Below are 18,043 nucleotides of genomic sequence, written 5' to 3'. Positions count from 1 at the left end.
TACCCCCCCCCAATCTCAGTTCTCGGCCCCGTTACATCCCGGTACCCCAGTTCCTGTCCCCATCACCCCACACCAGTACCCCCCAGTAACTGGGGACCCCCCCCCCACGCCAGTACCCCTCAGTAACCGGGCTGGGGACCCCCCCCCAGTGACCCTGGTTCCTGGCCCCAGTACCCCCCAGTAACAGGGACCCCCCCTTCCTGCCCCGCTGCTCCCTGGTGGGGACATGGAGGGGGCCCCAAACTGCCCCTCCCACCCAAACCCTGGCCCCCCCACGCCCGTGTCTGTCCCCCCCCCCGGCCCCCAGAAGGGAACAGACAAGGCCGATAACCCTCTACGGCCATTTAATGTCATTGCCCCCCCCCCCCCCCCCCCCCACGGCATGGGGTCCCCGCTGCCCCCCCAGCGCTCGCTGGTGTCCCCTGGGGTCTCGCCCTCGCCCCCCCCGGGCAGTCTTGGTGTCAATGGCAGCATGTTCCCTCCTCACCAGCTCCTCCAGCTCCTTCTGCGGGGGGGGACAGCGAGCGGGGAGGGGGGTGCAGCTGGGATTGGGGGGGGGGGGCACAGAGGCCAGGACACCCCCCCCCCCCCCCCCCCCAATCACCACCTACCTTCCAGCCCAGCAGCTCGGCCAGTGCCAGGCAGCCGGCGTCCCACTCCCCCAGCCAGGCCACGTCCCTGTGGGGACAGAGGGACCTGTGGGAGGGGACGCAAGCCAGGGGAGGGGGGTCCCCAAAACCACCTTGGGGGGGGGGTCCCTAACCCCCCAGTAGCCTGCCTACAGTGTCTAGACCTAGGGGTGCTCCTCCATGAAAGCCAGGCATCCCCCCCCAGTCCTCCCCCATGCCCCCCCGTCCACCACAGCCCCCCCGGTGCCCCCCCCGTGCCTGTAAGCCTTGTCCGAATCAAAGTCCATGCTGCAGCCGAAGCCCATGAGGGACATGAAGGGGTCACTCTGGGGGGGGGAAACAAGGGTGATGGGGGGGGCAGCAGCACCTGCCCTCCCCAGTGCCCCCCAACCCCCTCTGTCCCCCCCTGGCTTTAGCAGCCCCCCCAAACTCCCCACTGTCCCCCCCTGCTCCTCACCTGCCCTGTTTTCTCCTTGTTGATGAGGAGCCGGGGGGTGTCGGTGGGGACCCTGTGGGGGGGAGGAGAGGAGGGGATGGTCACGGGGGGGCAGTGGGGGGGCCATGGGGGGGGGGTCCGACCTGCTGACAAGGGAGGCAAAGGGCTGGACCTGCAGCGAGGTGCCCATGATAAGGAGCAGGTCAACCTTCTGGAAGTCCTGGGGGGAGAGGGGACGTCACTATGGGGCTGCTGCCGTGCCCCCCCCCCCCAATCTGGGGGGGGGCTGCAGGGCCCCTGCCCCCCCCCCCCAAACCACTCACTGCAGGAGGGTGAAGAAGCGCGAGGGGAGGCTCTCCCTGAAAAAAAAAAAGATGTCTGGGGGGGGCGGGAGGTGAGCGGAGGGGCTGAGGGGGGGCCCCACGCACCCCCTTGGGGCATGGGGGGGGCACGTCCCCCCCCCCCACCGGGTTTCACCATGCTCTGGCACTTCTTGCATTTGGGGACAAGGGACGAGAAAATCCTTTCTGGAAGAGACAAGGACAGGAGAACTCAGAAGGAGGGGGACATGGGAGTGGGGACAGAGGGATGGGGGGGGAACAGAGGGACACGGGGGGGGAAACTGGGGGAGAACAGGCTCCCATTAGGACCCCATCCTGGAGCACAGGGACCCCCTGCCTACCCTGGAGCTGTCCCCTCACCCAACCCTGGGACACGCCACCCCCCCCAGCCTCAGTGGCACCCCAGGGGGGTCCCCGGCCCCCTCCCCGCCGTACCCTTCATCCACTGGAGGCCGTAGGGCTGCCGGCAGGAGGGCCGCAGGCAGTGGGAGGTGAAGAAGGTGCTGTGAGCCTCCACCAGCAGTTTGGGCTCCAGCCCCGCTGTTACCGAAAAGCTCGGAATGAAGAACTTATCAACACCAATTTAGTGTAGATAAGCAGACACTTCTTTATTGACGGCCGGGTGCGCGGGCGAGTCCTCTCACGAACCACGCACACCTGTCTTCAAAACAATACACCTTATATTAAGACTTATCGATACATATTCATTAGATTTCCAAGAAAAGTTATACATATTCATTAGATTTTTGGGAAATCATTAGCATATGTGAATATCTTTTACGCAGGCGTAGTGAAGGTCTCTCCGAGGCGTGGTAAGTCTTGGAGGCGGGTAGCTTTTGACCAGGAGGTGTGTTTTGGTATTATAATGAAGCAAAGTTCGTCTAGAGTTTATGATTTCTTCACCGATGTTATGGCAACAGGTGCAATCCATCCTTTTTGACAGTAGCTATGCAGTTATCTCTAACGGCTCTAGCCAGGGACCTTCCAGGAGCTTTGTACTGCACATTCTATCTTTGGGGATCGGCCGCTGCGTTCCAAACAGGCCGTTGTCAGGTAACGTACTGACAACTCTTACACCACCCCGTTGTCAGGTATTTCTTTATCTTGTTATTTAAGTTCTAAATGTTCCTACTAGATGATTTTAGTCAATTTCTCCGGCCTTGATACGGGGCTATACAGGGGATTTTACAGCAGACACTGGTTGGTGGTTAAATATATAAAATACAACATACATATGATTTTGCTAAATATTAAAACTAAATATGATTAATTCTAACTAATAACAAATTAATGACAAATCAGTAACATTTCCCCCCTTTGAAAGTGTTGAAAATTATTTCAATACTTTCACATCATCTATCTAATATTTATTTATTATTATTCTGAGAGTCAATATTTGTTTCGGCATATACTGGTGGTGGACTGTATTCTGGTGAAACAATTGGAACCTTTCTCATGATCATGCAATTTACTGTAATTCTATTGGTAAATTGTTTCTTCAGACATTTTTTTCAGGAATGCTAATCAATTGGTTTGTTTCTACTTGTCTTTTTGTTCCTGATTATCAAATCAGTCCAGGTTTCTATTATCATTATCTGCTAAACTAATATAAAAAAAACAAACACAAACAGATATGAAAAATTAGACATGTTTCAGAGTCAGTTTTAAAGTTTTTGGATCCCGGCTAATTTTTCATGGAGTAGGTGTTTTCTTCACTTGAATGTAGTATATCCAAACATCTGATTTTGTAATTCTAATAGCTGTAAAGGTGGTTAACAGTATCTGGAAGGGTCTTTTTCAATGTTCCTGCAGGGTTCGGAAGTCCACGTTTTCACATAGACATAGTCTCCTGGTTGTAAGTTATGCACCGGAACTTCCAGGGATAATGGTCTATTCTACACCACTGCTCTCCGAATTGCAGTCAAAGTTTTTCCTAAGGAAAGCAAATAGTTATACACATCTTGTTTTCCTTTTACCTGCATGTTCGGGTTTGGTTCTGGAGATTCATAAGGTTTCCCATACAATAATTCATAAGGACTGACTGAGGTTCCACTCTTTGGCTGTATTCTGATTCGTAATAATGTCAATGGAAGTGTTTGAGGTCATTTTAAATTAGTCTCTTGACAAATTTTGCTTATTTGTCTTTTAAAGGTTTGATTCATTCTTTCTACTTTCCCACTGGATTGTGGCCTCCATGGGGTATGTAAATCCCATGTGATACCCAGAATTTTGTTAACATTTTGGACCACTTCTGCAACAAAGTGTGGACCTCTGTCAGAAGAAATTCTAATAGGAACTTTAAACCTTGGAATTATTTTTCGTAGTAACCATTTTACTACTTCTTTTGTTCGTGTGGAACGACAGGGAAAAGCTTCTGGCCATCCTGTAAAAGTATCAACCCCCACCAGGATGTACCGATACCCATTCTGTCTAGGTAGTTCTAAAAAATCTACTTGCCAATAATCTCCAGGCTCTGTACTAGATTTTATTCGACCTCTTTGAACCTTTTTCCTGATTATTGGATTATTTTTCAAACATACTTCACATTTTGCAGTTATTTTTTTTTAGCTATTCTTAACATTCTGAGTGATACCACTTGTTTTTTGTAAGGAAGTTATTAAGGCTTCTGTTTTCCAGTGACACTCCTGATGCTTTGTTTGAATTATTTCTCTCATCAAAAAGGGTGGAACTACTACTTGTCCTTTAGGTGTTACCCACCATCTGGCTAGGTTTTTCTTAGCATTTAATAATTGACCTAGCTTATCATCTTCCTCTGAGTATTTTCGTTTTTCCCTAGGGAGAGTTACTGTTTGGAGGGAATTAATGCTATTTGCAATGTTCGTTCTTTTGTTATCTTTCTTGTTGTTTGGTCGGCTAAATTATTTCCAGTGATTTCCTTTGTGTTTCTAATTTGATGTGTTTTACAGTGTATGATTGTTACCTGATCTGGTTTCTGAACTGTTTGTAATAATTGTAAAATTTCATCTTGGTGTTTAATATTTGATCCCTGGGAGGACAATAATCTTCTTTCTTTCCACAGTGCTGCATGGACATGTACCACTTCAAAAGCATACTTTGAATTTGTCCAAATATTTACTTTCTTCTCCTCGCTTAGTTCTAAAGCTCGAATCAAAGTAATAAGTTCTGCTTTCTGAGCTGAGGTGGTACTTGGCAATGCTTCTGCTTCTATAACTGTGGTGTCTGTTGTTACCGCATATCCAGTGTATCGAACTCCTTGTTCTATAAAGCTGCTACCATCTGTATACAGGTCCCAGTCCGGTCGCTCCAATGGTACATCCTTTAAATCTTCACGACTGGAATAAACATACTCAATAGCAGCCAGGCAATCATGTTCCAATTGTCCTTCTTCCTGTATGGAACTTAAAAACACAGCTGGATTTGCCAGGTTAGTTGCTTTTAAAATTACATCATCTTGTTAATATTACTTGGTACTTCATCATTCTGCTCAGAGATAGCTAGTGTCCCCCCTTTTGTTCTAGAACAGTTTTCACCATGTGTGGGATATAGACTGTTATTGTTTTTCCCAAAGTCAATTTCCGAGGTTCTTGTATAATCATCACTGTTGCAGCCACTGTTCTAAGACAATTTGGCCACCCTTTACTCACTGTGTCCAGTTGTTTGGAGAAGTAGCCAACTGGTCATTTCCAGCTCCCCATTTTCTGGGTTAACACACCAAGTGCCAGGTGTTGTCTTTCATGAACGAACAGCTGAAAACCTTTAGTTAAATCAGGGAGGCCTAAAGCAGGTGTAGACATTAAAGCGTGTTTTAACTCTGTAAAGGCCCTTTGCTGTTTTGGACCCCACACAAAGGAAGAGTTCTTTTGGGCCTCATATAACGGTTTAGCTATTAGACCGTAGTTCATGATCTAAAGACGACACCACCCTGCCATTCCCAAGAACGCTCTAAGTTCATGGATATTTTTCGGCTCAGGTATACTACAGATGGTTTCTTTGCGATCTTTTCCCAATTGTCTCTGCCCTTTCGAAATCTCAAAGCCCAGATATATCACAGTCTGACATGCTATTTGAGCTTTTTCCTGGATATCTTGTACCTATTTAGTCCCAGAAAATTCAAGACATCAATGGTTACCTGTATGCAGGTAGATCTTTCTTCTGTAGCAATCAATATGTCATCCACATATTGTAGAAGGAAATGTTCAGGCCTTGGTTTGTCCTGTTTCCAGATTTCAAGCTCTTTTGCCAGCTGGTTTCCAAAAATTGTCAGGCTATTTTTAAATTCTTGGGTTAGTCTTGTCCATGTCAGCTACATCTTTTGCCCAGTTTCTGGATTTTCCCATTCGAAAGCAAACAACTTTCTGCTTTCCTTCTCCAAGGGTATGCAAAAGAAAGCATTTTTTTTAGATCAAGCACTGTAAACCACTGATGAGTCTCCTTTAACGCTGTTAACAATGTATAAGGATTTGTAACCACAGGATATATGTCTTTGGCTATTTGATTCACTGCTCTCAAATCTTGCACTAACCTGTATTCTCCCGAGGGTTTTCTAACTGGTAAAATAGGAGTATTATATTCAGATTCACATTCCTCCAAAATTTTATACTTCAAAAATTTGTCAATCAATTTCTTTAACTCTTGTTTAACTTCTGGTTTAATTGGGTATTGTTTAATTTTTACTGTTCTTGTATCTTTTTTTTTTTTTTAGATCTCTTTTTTTACAGGTGCTGTTAATTTTGATTTACCAGGAATATCTGTTTCTCACACTGTAGGGATCACTGCAAAATCTACCTCTGGTGGAATTTCCTGCTCCTCCACTTTTTCTTGTATCATTAGGATTTCTTCTGTTTTTGACTCAGGTATCTTCAAAAAGAGTTTTCCTTTCTTAAAAACAATTTGTGCATTTAATTTAGATAACAAATCCCTTCCTAACAAGGGTATCGGGCATTCTGGTACATACAAAAATTCATGTGTAATTATTTTATTTCCAAATTTCATATCCAGAGGTTGCAGGAATGGTCTGTTTTCTTCTTTCCCTGTTGCTCCTACTATGTTTGTTGTTTTTGTTCTAATTTTTCCTTTACAAGTATTTAATACCGAAAATGTCGTTCCTGTATCTATTAAGAATTTAATTTCTTTTTTTCCCAGCTTAATTATAACCAGAGGCTCAGCTGGGTTCCCCTCTGGTCCTTTTCATTCATCCAAAACCGTCATTCTGGTTACTTCCTTTTGAATATTTCCTCCTGAGCACTGCACATTTTTAGGACAATCTTTTCTTCAATGTCCTTCCTCCCGACACAAAACACACTGATTCACTCCTAAGGGGGTGTTAAAATTCCAATTGCTAAAATTCATAAATCCTCTCCGTCCACTGCCACCTCGTCTTCTTCTTTTACCTCGTCTTCTGTCTGCTGTTCCTGTCATTACGGCCAGTAATCTATTTTCTCTGATTTTCCTTTCTTCTTTTTCCCTGTTATTATATACTTTCCATGTTGTCTCCAACATTTTATTCAAACTCCTTGAATCCTCTCTCTCCAGCTTCTGAAGTTTCTTTCTTATGTCTGGTGCCGACTGCCCCATAAAAATCAAAGCCAACTGTATCTGAGCCGCCTCTGTTTCTATTCTTAAATCAGTATATTTTCTGGCAGCTTCCTTCAATCTTTCCAGAAACGCTGAGGGAGATTCATTCTTATCTTGTCTCACCTCATATAATTTAGACCAATTCAAAGATAGCATGTTTAACTTCATATAAAATCTATTTCTGATACCGACTCAGCCTTTCTCTATGTTCCACGTTATTTGGATCCCACTGCGGATCCCCAGACAGAAAATTCTGTTCTAATGTTCCACCTATTGTCCCACTCAATACTGCTACTTCTGTCTGTGCTTTGCCAGTTTTTAGTACCATCTGCTTTTCTGTATCATCCAACAAATTATCCAAGATCACCTGTAAATCACTCCAGTCTGGATTCTGCGTTCTAATTATAGTATCCACTACTCTGCCAACTCTCTCAAGATCTTCTCTATATACTCCAGCTGCCTGCTTCCAAGCCATCAAGTCCACAACCAAAAAGGGCACTTTTACATACACTGGTCCATTGTTACTAACTCCCTGCCTCAAGGGAGCTATTGTTTGTGCCTGCTGTCAGGTTCTTCGAGAAATGGGGGTATGAATCACAACTTCAGACGGTCCTTCCCCTGTATCCTCTATTCCACTGCTTTCTGTTTCTTCCATCTGTTCCCTATGCTCTCACCCCCAATTCCTTCCTCTCCTGGGAGGGGATATATCCAACTCTGGCCCTTCATCCTCTTTGGGGGCAATATCACATGCCAGACAACATTTCTTCTCTTTCTTATTATCAAAAGTTATAGCCATTACCAAATTGTCCCTACTAACTAGCTTGCACTCATTCTGTCAATCTTGTCTCTGCCTTAAGTAAAAAAAATAAATCCACATAAGGTACTTCACTCCATTTCCCCTCTCTTCTACAAAACAACATTAACTGCAGAATGGTGTTATAATTCAGTGTCCCATTCACGGGCTACCTTTCCTGATCCTCTAATGTATACAGAGGCCACCAATGATTACAATATTCAATCATTTGATTTTTACGTAATCATCATATAATTCACCCTAATGTGCCAACAAACATCCCAACGGAGATGTTTTCGGTATCTTTCCATCAGTGGACAAATTTCCCATACTCTTACTCTTAAATAATTTGGCAAATGCCATTATGTTTATACCCAATACTAAATATCTATTAAATATATAACAAATATCAAAAATCAATAATCAATTGTCAGATGTTAAATACCAAACCAAATACCAAATGCCAATATCAAATACAAAGTTTCAAATACCAAATACATATATCAAACACCAAATATTAAATAAATACAAATAACAATTGTTGCCAGGTAATGGAGTCCACCTACTTGCCTAGGGCACGGACAAAGCCGACTTCCCTAAGCAAGAGTCATAACCAATATCCCCTGGCAAAATTATTAACCAGCAAATATATTCACACTTTATAACTTCCAACTTCAATAAGAGACACTACAATCGTTGCCAAGACTCACTTCATGCTCAATTGCACATCCCACACTTACAACACTCACGATACTTCCAAGTACACAATATATCTCACTTTTTTTTTCCTTTTTTTTCCTTTTTTTTTTCCTTTTTTTTTTCCTTTTTTTTTCCTTTTTTTTTTTTCCTTTTTTTTTTTCTTTCTTTTTTTCTTTCTTTTTTTTTCTTTCTTTCTTTTTGGTTTTTTTTTTTTTGTTTGTTTGTTTGTTTGTTTTTTCTTTCTTTAGAATTTGGGACTCAAACCCAAAATTTCCAAAATGCTTTTGAAGCTGGGACTCTAACCCAGAATCCTCAAAAGTTGTGGGACTCTAACCCACTCCCAAATTGTCCAACCCAGCAATAGCTTTCGCTTATGTCTTACGGGCAGACGCCTAGGCTTCTACTTCCTTCAGGATCCTTTTGTCCAACCTTGCGCAGCTTTCGCCGCGTCTGACAGGCAGACGATACTGGTGGGACTCTAACCCACTCAGGGGGACTCTAACCCCAAACAATACCGGTGGGACTCTAACCCACTCGGGGGGACTCTAACCCACTCGGGGGGGACTCTAACCCCAAACAATACCGGTGGGACTCTAACCCACTCGGGGGGACTCTAACCCCAAACAATACCGGTGGGACTCTAACCCACTATCCTTAATATTTAAAAGAAGTGTCTTACCAAAATCCAGGGGACGTCGCAAAGAGCCTTATGGATCGGGGATCGATGGGTATCCCCGAGAAATCCTCGGTGCCGGCAGGAACCGATCGGGTCCCCGACTCCTCCGGTCTCTCTCAGCGAGGTCCCACCTGGGTCGCCAAAACTGTTACCAAAAAGCTCGGAATGAAGAACTTATCAACACCAATTTAGTGTAGATAAGCAGACACTTCTTTATTGACGGCCGGGTGCGCGGGCGAGTCCTCTCACGAACCACGCACACCTGTCTTCAAAACAATACACCTTATATTAAGACTTATCGATACATATTCATTAGATTTCCAAGAAAAGTTATACATATTCATTAGATTTTTGGGAAATCATTAGCATATGTGAATATCTTTTACGCAGGCGTAGTGAAGGTCTCTCCGAGGCGTGGTAAGTCTTGGAGGCGGGTAGCTTTTGACCAGGAGGTGTGTTTTGGTATTATAATGAAGCAAAGTTCGTCTAGAGTTTATGATTTCTTCATCGATGTTATGGCAACAGGTGCAATCCATCCTTTTTGACAGTAGCTATGCAGTTATCTCTAACGGCTCTAGCCAGGGACCTTCCAGGAGCTTTGTACTGCACATTCTATCTTTGGGGATCGGCCGCTGCGTTCCAAACAGGCCGTTGTCAGGTAACGTACTGACAACTCTTACACCACCCCGTTGTCAGGTATTTCTTTATCTTGTTATTTAAGTTCTAAATGTTCCTACTAGATGATTTTAGTCAATTTCTCCGGCCTTGATACGGGGCTATACAGGGGATTTTACAGCAGACACTGGTTGGTGGTTAAATATATAAAATACAACATACATATGATTTTGCTAAAATATTAAAACTAAATATGATTAATTCTAACTAATAACAAATTAATGACAAATCAGTAACACCGCCACCCGCTCCAGTGTGTCGATGTTCTTTCGGGGCACAGGGGGGGTCAGGGGTGCCCCGACACCCCCCCGGACCCCCCCCACCCCAAACTACCCCCCCACGCCAGGGCTGGGTGTCCCTACCTGGGTATAGCAGCGCAGCAGCAGCCCCTTCTCCTGCAGCAGCCGCATGAAGTAGTGACACACCATGGGCTGGGAGGGGATGACACACAGAGTGGAGGGTCAGTTTGGGGGGGCAGCAGGGTGGAGGAAGCCCTCCAGGGCTTTTTTATTGGGGGGGGGGGAACCACAGCAAGGGGAAACTGAGGCCAGGGAGGGTCTCACCTTGAACTGCCCTGGGTAGAGCTCCCGCGCCAGGGCAATGAAGGGCTCGGGGTGTTGCTGCAGGGGGGGGGAGGCAGCTCTCAGGGGATTGGGGGGGGTGTCTCTGAGCCCCCCAGGAGGGGCAGGACCCCCCTCCAGCAGGACCGGGACCCCCCCCAAAGCAGGGGGTGGGGGGGACTACCTTGAAGAAGCTGATCTCAAAGATGGCCTCAGGGTAGGGCAGGTGGTAGCTCTGCAGGTTGGTGTAGAGCCCAGTGCCAGGCGAGTGGAAATCAGGGATCCTGGCAGCTGTGGGGGGGTGACAGGGGCAGGGGGCACATCAGGGCCCCCCCCGTGGTGCCAGCACCCCCCCCCCCCCGCATCCCCCCCAAACCGTACTCACAGGTGGAGATCCCAGCGCCCACAATACACACGACATTCTTGTCTAGGGAGAAGAAGATGGGGGGCTGGGGGGGGGCACCCCAACCCCCGTACATCTCTCGCTGCACAGGAACTGGCTCACTCCCTCCAGCGTCAGCTCGTCCAGCACCTTCTCCGGCTTCTCCTTGCCCAGCCCCAGCGTCCGGGACAGGAGGCTCTGCAGCAGCTCCACTGCACCGGGGGGGGGGGGGCAGGATCAGTCACCGGGCCCCCCCCGCCGCCGCCCCCGCCCCCTCACCTACTTTCAGAGTCTCCCGAAGCACCGGGCTCGGTGTCGGAGGCCTGCGGGAGAGCGGAAGGGGGGGGTCTATCACCGGGGAGGCCTGACCGGAGCCGGGCAGCGGCAGCGGCGGGGGGGGGGGGGGGCGCACACCGCCAGGCACTCACCGGCGACTCCGCGTCCCGCTCAGCCTCATCCCCGCGGGCACCGGGAGCTGGGGAAGATGAGGGGGGGTGTCCCGCCGCCCCCGGTCTGGCCCTACCGACCCCCGTTACCGTCCGGCTCGACCATAGGCGCCGGCCGCTGCCCAGGCCACACCTCCCGGCATGCACCGCGCCACCCAGCCACACATCCCAGCATGCACCGCGGGCGGCGCTGATAGGTGGAGAGCACCGCCCCCCGCGGCGTGCACTGCGCGCGCCGCCCCAGAAGTGTTGTGAGGACTACGGATTCCAGCAGGCCCCGCGCGGCCGCCATCGCCGGGCCCAGTGGGGATTTCCCGGGACGGCGGCGGCGACCCTATGGCAGAGCGAGTCTGAGCGCAGCCCAGCCCGGCGGCCCGGCATGGCGGCCGCGGAGGCGGCGGTGCCCCCCGGTGAGGTGAAGCGTCCTGAGGGCGATGAGTGGTGCGACAGTGGCCTGGGCTCGCTGGGCGAGGGGCAGCTGGGGCTGCTGCCCACCAGCCCCGGGCCTGCCAGCCCCGACCCCGAGCGGCCCGGTCTGGCTCTGGGTCCCGTCATGGCGGCTGTAGGCGCCGTCCGCCTCGCTGAGCCCCCCGAGGAGGAGGAGGCGGCGGCGGCGGCGTCATCGCCGCCGCCGGTGGCCGCCGTGGAGGCCGCGACCTGGCTGCGGCATGTCCTGGGCTTCCTCACTGAGGACGGCGACACGTGAGTGTGGGCGGGGGTCGGGCAGACATGGGACACACCCCCCACTCCTGGGGGTGGAGGACCCCCACCGCCCGGGGGGGACACCCCTCTGCCCAGCGGGGGGGATCCCCCTGCCCCGGGGCGGTAGGACCCCAGTCCCGGGAGGGCTCTGACAATGGGTCCTGCCCCCCCCCCCCCCCCCCCGGGCACATATGGGGCTATGCTGGACCTTGGGGAGGGGCCGCCCCCACTCCCCCTAGCTCTGCTCTCACCCTGTCTCGTTGGGGGATCCCCGGGTGGGGCCAGGGGTGGCGTGACACCCCCCCCCCCCAACACTGCTCCCCCCCGCCAGGGCCCTGCACTTGGCTGTCATCCATGAGCATGAGGCTTTCCTGGACTCCATCCTGCAGTACACGGGTGGCACCGAGTACCTGGACCTGCAGAACGATCTGGGGCAGGTACGGAGAAACTGGGGGGGGGGGGGGGGGTTGTGCAGGTTGGGGGGCACCCTCCCAGCCTCTGTGCCCCCCGCTGAGGGGTCTCTCTCTCTCCCCGCAGACGGCACTGCACATTGCCGTCATCCTGGGCCTGTCAGGCTTCGTGTGGAAGCTGCGGGCAGCCGGTGCAGGGCTGTGCGTGCAGGAGCGGGGGGGGCACACGCCGCTGCACCTCGCCTGCCGTGAGGGACGCCGGGGCTGTGCCCACCACCTACTCAGACCCCCCCGGACCCCCCCGGTGCCCTGTGATGAAGAGGCGCGTGCCCAGCTTGACAGCGTCAACTATGACGGTGCGAGGAGGGGGCTCATGGGGCTGCGGTGCAAGGGCACGGTGGGGGGGAATGGGAATGCTGTGGGGCTGTTGTGTGGGGATGTGGCAGAGGGTGGGGGGGGGACACACAGCATGGGAGGACACAGTTGTGGTGGTGGGGACACCGTGGGGACATGGCAGGGCGTGGGGGGGACGCCGTGGGGCTGTGGCATGAGGCTGTGTGGGAAGATGGGCGTGGGGGGGGCACAGTTTTGGGCAGGGGTGGAGCTGTGGCATGGGGATGCAGTGGGGCTGCAGATCTGTCGTGGGGCTGGGGGGGGCCGCAGCGATGCCTCCCTCTCCCCTCCCCGGCAGGTTACACCCCCCTCCACGTCGCTGTCCTCCGCAAAGACCTGGAGATGGTGGAGCTGCTGCTGAGTGCTGGCGCCGACCTCAACAAGGCAGTGAGTGCCGTCCTGGGCGGGGGGGAACATGGGGGTCCCCTGCGCCCCCCTGCTCTGACCCCCTATTCCCCCCCCCCCCCAGGAACCCAGCTGTGGCCGCAGCCCCCTGCACCTGGCGGTGGAGGTGCAGAGCCCCGAGGTGGCCGAGTGCCTGCTGCGTGCCGGTGCTGACCCTGCTGCCCGCATGTACGTGGGGTACACCCCCCTCTACAGTGCCCGCCACCGCCCCAACCCCCGCCTGCCCCAGCTGCTGCGGGATTTCGGGGCGCAGGAGCCCCCCGGGGACTCTGAGGATAGCCCCGATGAGGGCGACAATAGTGATGTAAGTGCCCCCCCCAACGCAGTGGCCCCTGAAAATCCCCTCAGCTCCTCCCTTATGCCAATGAGGGGGGGGGCTCGCCCTGCTCCTAGCAGTCCCCCCAAAACTTTAGGGGGGGTGCTGAGCGCTGGGTGTGTTTCCACCCCCCAGGAGGAATACGACGATATCATCATCAACAGCATGCGCTGCATGGACTGATGGGCCCCCCGACCCCTGCCTGGCCCCCCCCAAGTCTCTCCCTATTTATCTGGGGGCTCCCAATGCCATTGGCTGGACTTTGGGGGAGCTCCCCCCCCCCCCCCCCCCCAGTCCTGGTTGTAGCGTAGAGAATTGATATCAGTTGTTGTAAAATAAAGAGGCATTCGGCCACTGCGCAGCCCCCCCCGCCACCCCCCTCCTCCTCTTCCTCCCAGGACCAGGTGGGGGCTCGCAGCCCCCCCTCCTCAGGGTCCCCATGACCAGTGTGACCCTCCCCATCCCCGGGATCCCCATTGCCTCCCCCAGCAACCTCCCAGTCTCCCCAGTTTCGCCGCTGGGCGCTGCGCTCACACGGGCTGCGTCACGGCTACAGGGCGCACGGCGAGCGTACGCGGAGAACGTGCGTGTGCAAATGCACACAGTGCACGTGCGTGTGCAAAAGCACAGAGGAGCACACGTGTGCCCATGGGCTGCAGCTCTGTGGGGGGTGAAGGTGGCGTTTATTGCAGAGGCTCGTTAACACGGGGGGGGGGGGGGGGGGATGTGTGTCCCGCCCTTGGGGACATCCATCTTCCTTCTGCTTCCGTGTCCCATCTAGTGCAGGAGCCACCTTAGGTGCCCCCCCCCCATGCTTGGGGTGTCTCGTGGGGACACTGGGGCCACCTGGGGGTCATCCCCCCCCGGCTCAGGGCACCTTGCGGCCCCCCCCGGGGCTGGTTAAGGCCGATGTAGCGCAGCAGGGGGGCTGGGGGCTGGGTGAACACGGCCTGGCCAATGAGGGGCTGCAGGGCGGGGGGCACGTGGATGCGGCCGTCCTGGGGGCACAGGGCAGGGTAAGCCCCCACCCCACCCCCCAGCACGCACCAGTAGCTGGTTGCACTCCAGGAGAGCAATGAGCATCTGGGAGACAGCACAGGTGGTGCTGTTCACCTGGGGGGGGGGGGGTTAGTGGGGGGCAGAGGGGCTCAGGGACCCCCCAGGAGGGAGGGGGTTGCCCCCCCCCCCCAGCACCCACCGTGTGTGTGTGCTGTAACTGCCCAGCCCTGTTGCTGTACATGATGTTCAGGTGCCAGCTCTGGTAGTCGGTGCAGTTGGAGGTGCTGGAGATCTGGGGAAGGGGGCAAAGGGGGTTTGCAAGTATTTAGAACCCCCCCCCATGTCTCCTGATAATGGGGACCCCCACAATGGGGGTTCACCCACAATGGGGGGATTCCCCCTCCCAGTTCTCCAACAAACCCCAAAACATGGGGGGTGACCCCCTTAAGGGGGGTGGGGATTTGCCCTCAGGTTACTGTTGGAGCCTGTAATGGGGGGGTCATCCTGTGCAGACCCCAAATTGGGGGGGTTTGCCCCTTTGCCCCCCCAGTTGCCCTCACCTCCCCATATTTGCCCTGTCTGGGTATCCAGGCTTCGATATTGAACTTGCGGTAGGCAGGGAGCCCCAGCTTCTGCGTGGGCATGTTGAGGACACTGCGGGGAGTGGGGCCGTCGGGGGGGGGGGGGGTGGACAGGATGACATGTGGGGGGACATGGGGATGACCCCCCCCCCCATCGGTAATGCAGTCCCAGCTCAGAGATTTCCTTCTGTAGAGCCAGAAATTCAGCCAGCAGCACCTCACACTCATCCCCACTTTCTGCCGCTGTCACCCTGAACATCTCCACCTGTGGGGACAGGGCAATGTTGTCCCCCCTCTTCTGCCCCCCACCCGCCTGGACAACCACAGTCCTTCCCCCAGTTCCCCCAGTTCCTTGGTGAACTGGTGGATACGGTAGAGCCCCCATGGCTCCCGCCCTGTGTTGGTCTCGGCCCAGTAGCAGGTGCTGCAGCAGATGACCCTGGCTGGGGTGAGGACCCCCCCGGACACCTGGGTCCCTCCTGGTGTAGGGGTGGGGGGTTCCCAGGGTCCTCCCCAACGGGGGGGGACACCGTGGGGACCCGGTACCTGATGGGCAAGTCCTCCAGCCACACGGTGTGGTTCATGAAGTACCCTGGAGTGGAGGGATGAGGCTGGGGCAGCAGGGCTCCCAGAGCCCCCCCCCCCCCCCCAAGACACACAGACCCCATTTTTCCAGGGTTTAGCCCCATTTTTCCTCACCTGTGATCCCCACCTCAGAGGTGCCATCCAGGCAGAGGTCCTCAAAGTGGGAGGGGTTGATGTAGATGGGTGAGGGGGTGGTGTTGGGCTGCATGCCACAGCCCTCCTGCAAGGGGGGGACACCGGATGCAGGGACTGGGGTGGCACTCACAAAGACAGTGCCTCACAGCAGGTCGGGGACAGTCATGGGCAGGAAGCCCTGGGGAAAAAGGGGTGTTGGGGGGGCCTCCCCAGACCCTCCTGGGCCCCCCCCCAGGATCCCTCCACATACCTTGGGCAGCAGCTTGGCCATGGCGAAGCGCACGAGTGCGTGCTGCAGCAGCATGCCAGCTCCGCACAGGTAGTAGGAGCGGTGCCCCGAGATGTGCGACAGGCGCCTGCATCCCGGGGGGGTGGGATGGGGACACACACACGATGCGCATGTCACCGGGGACACATGTGACACCCGGGTGTCCCCGCCCTGGCACCCATGGGTGCTCACCGCTGGCAGATGATGTCCAGTCCCTCACCCAGCTCCAGGTGTCCCTTCGGCTTGAAGTCAAACACTGCAGGGACAGAAGCCTGGGGGAGCCTTCCTCACCTCTGGTGCCCTCCTCTTCCTCCCCCCAGCCTTCCTCATCCCAGGGACCCTCCTCTGGCCCCCCCCCCCCCCAGCCTTCCTCACCCCCAGGGACCCTCCTCTTCCACCCCTAGAGCCTTCCTCCTCGCTCCCACCAGAACTCCCCATCCCTTGGAGGAACCCTCCTCCTCACCCCCTCTTTGAGCCTCTCTTAGCCCCAGGGGACCCTCCTTGTCCCCCCCAAATCACCACAGGGAAACTGAGGCATGCCCCCCCCCCCCCATCATATCTGGCTTCTCTCCTACCACCTCCAGCACACGGGCCTGGCTCTCATCCCCGATGGGCTGGGGGAAGAGTGGGTGTCAGGGGGTGTGGGGGGGCACGGTGACCACCCCCCAGTGTTGTCCCTGTCCCTGTCGTCCTCCCAGCTCACTGCCTCGGAGTGGGTGTGGTTGGGGAGCTGCAGGGCCTTGAGGTAGAAGCGCTCGTCCAGGGCAGCCGCCTCAGCCAGCAGTGCCTGCAGCTGCAGCCGGACCTGGCAGCCGCAGGCCAGCAGTGCCATGTACACGGGGAGCTTCGGGGACACGGGGCTGGGGGCGCGGGGGGGGGGAATGACAGCCCCCAGCACCTCCTGCCTGGGATTGGGGACCCCCCTCCCCATGCCCCCCCCCCGGGGTCCCTACTGCCTCTGCCGTCTCCTTGTCTTGGGCTGCCTGTGGGAGGAGAGTGGGCGGGACACGGGTGGGGAGGACCTGGGGGGGTCCCGGGGTGGGGTCTCACCATCGGGGCCTGCATACCCTGGGCCACCTGGCCCTTCTCGGCCTCCAAGCAGGCGATGGTGGCCCGCACCTCCCCCAGGTGGGACCAGGTCTGCACATGGGGGGGTGTGGGCGGGGCTTCCGAAGGGCCCGTCCCCTCCCGCATACAGACCCTGCCCCATCAGCACGCACAGCCTTTCCCCCAGCCCCTCCACAAGCCCCGCCTATTTTTACTGGGCCCCACCCCTTCCCCTTAAGCCCCTCCCTAGGGCAGGCAAACCCCACCTACTGTGAGGCCCTGCCCCCCTAGCCTAAGACAGACCCCGCCTACCGCTAGGCCCCACCCCATCCCGCAGACAGACCCGCCCCCTCTCTGAAGGCCCCACCCCCACATCCCTTCCCAGGCAGACACTGCCCACCCCGAGGCTCCGCTCTTCCAGCTCGGGCAGGCCCCGCCCCCATGACCTGCTCCCGCCCATCCCGGACAGTCTCTGCCCCTCTCCCGCCGTCCCCGCCCACCCCAGCCAGGCCCCGCCCCTCTCCCGCCGTCCCCGCCCACCCCAGCCAGGCCCCGCCCTCTCCCACCGTCCGCACCCGCCCCGGCCCCGCCCCTCTTCCGCCGTCCCCGCCCACCCTAGCCAGCCCCCGCCTCCCCCCCGAGGCCCCGCCCCGCTCACGATCTCGCGGTCACCCTCCCGCAGCGGCCCCCGCCGCCGCTCCAGCTCCCGCTCGCTCAGCGCCGCCACCTCCAGCTGCGGCCGCGCGCTCAGGCCCTCGCGCACGTTCTCGTACAGGCGGCTCCGCCCCGGCCTGGCCGCCCGCCGCCAGCGTCCTGGGCGCCGTCATCTTGGACACCGGCGCGGGTCTGGCGAGCGTCACGTGACGGAAGGGGCGGGGGTACCGCCCGGTCGCGCCCCCCGAGCGCTATGGCCACGCCCCCGTCCCGCCTCCTACCCCCAGTGCCCCGCCAAGTGTTCCCACGTCCCCCCAAGCCCCTTCCCAGTGCCCCCAGCTCCCCCCCCCAGTAC

At 55.2% G+C, this 18,043-nt stretch overlaps 3 protein-coding genes across 3 annotated transcripts; 1 reads left to right on the top strand and 2 right to left on the bottom strand.

The window, feature by feature from the left end:
• Nucleotides 1–334: 334 nt before the first annotated feature.
• On the bottom strand, nucleotides 335–11,259 carry SIRT2 (sirtuin 2). Its single transcript, XM_041121887.1, has 15 exons — nucleotides 11,176–11,259; nucleotides 11,031–11,070; nucleotides 10,751–10,959; nucleotides 10,550–10,656; nucleotides 10,369–10,425; nucleotides 10,168–10,236; nucleotides 10,048–10,071; nucleotides 1,842–1,947; nucleotides 1,533–1,592; nucleotides 1,389–1,443; nucleotides 1,238–1,285; nucleotides 1,087–1,138; nucleotides 888–955; nucleotides 612–678; nucleotides 335–505 (listed from the first exon to the last, which is right to left on the bottom strand). Exons 3-15 carry the CDS (start codon nucleotides 10,842–10,844, stop codon nucleotides 335–337), a joined length of 978 nt encoding a protein of 325 aa, XP_040977821.1. The 5' UTR covers nucleotides 10,845–10,959; nucleotides 11,031–11,070; nucleotides 11,176–11,259.
• A 102-nt stretch (nucleotides 11,260–11,361) lies between these two features.
• Nucleotides 11,362–13,768, top strand: LOC115338184 (NF-kappa-B inhibitor beta-like). The gene is made up of 6 exons (XM_030006644.2): nucleotides 11,362–11,895; nucleotides 12,227–12,332; nucleotides 12,433–12,661; nucleotides 12,997–13,085; nucleotides 13,168–13,407; nucleotides 13,555–13,768. Exons 1-6 carry the CDS (start codon nucleotides 11,573–11,575, stop codon nucleotides 13,600–13,602), a joined length of 1,035 nt encoding a protein of 344 aa, XP_029862504.1. The 5' UTR covers nucleotides 11,362–11,572; the 3' UTR covers nucleotides 13,603–13,768.
• Nucleotides 13,769–14,175: 407 nt separating this feature from the next.
• On the bottom strand, nucleotides 14,176–16,986 carry LOC115338177 (serine--tRNA ligase, mitochondrial-like). The gene is made up of 12 exons (XM_041121891.1): nucleotides 16,691–16,986; nucleotides 16,547–16,601; nucleotides 16,180–16,243; nucleotides 15,970–16,075; nucleotides 15,699–15,804; nucleotides 15,546–15,591; nucleotides 15,351–15,423; nucleotides 15,155–15,264; nucleotides 14,979–15,072; nucleotides 14,618–14,710; nucleotides 14,467–14,532; nucleotides 14,176–14,417 (listed from the first exon to the last, which is right to left on the bottom strand). Exons 1-12 carry the CDS (start codon nucleotides 16,916–16,918, stop codon nucleotides 14,214–14,216), a joined length of 1,245 nt encoding a protein of 414 aa, XP_040977825.1. The 5' UTR covers nucleotides 16,919–16,986; the 3' UTR covers nucleotides 14,176–14,213.
• Between the last annotated feature and the right edge of the window lie 1,057 nt (nucleotides 16,987–18,043).

This window comes from Aquila chrysaetos, unplaced genomic scaffold (genome assembly GCF_900496995.4).
Source record: "Aquila chrysaetos chrysaetos unplaced genomic scaffold, bAquChr1.4, whole genome shotgun sequence".
In the NCBI taxonomy this organism is placed as follows: Eukaryota; Metazoa; Chordata; class Aves; order Accipitriformes; family Accipitridae; genus Aquila; species Aquila chrysaetos.
Note: the sequence above shows the minus strand (reverse complement) of the source record. Positions and strands in the feature narration are given on the sequence as shown.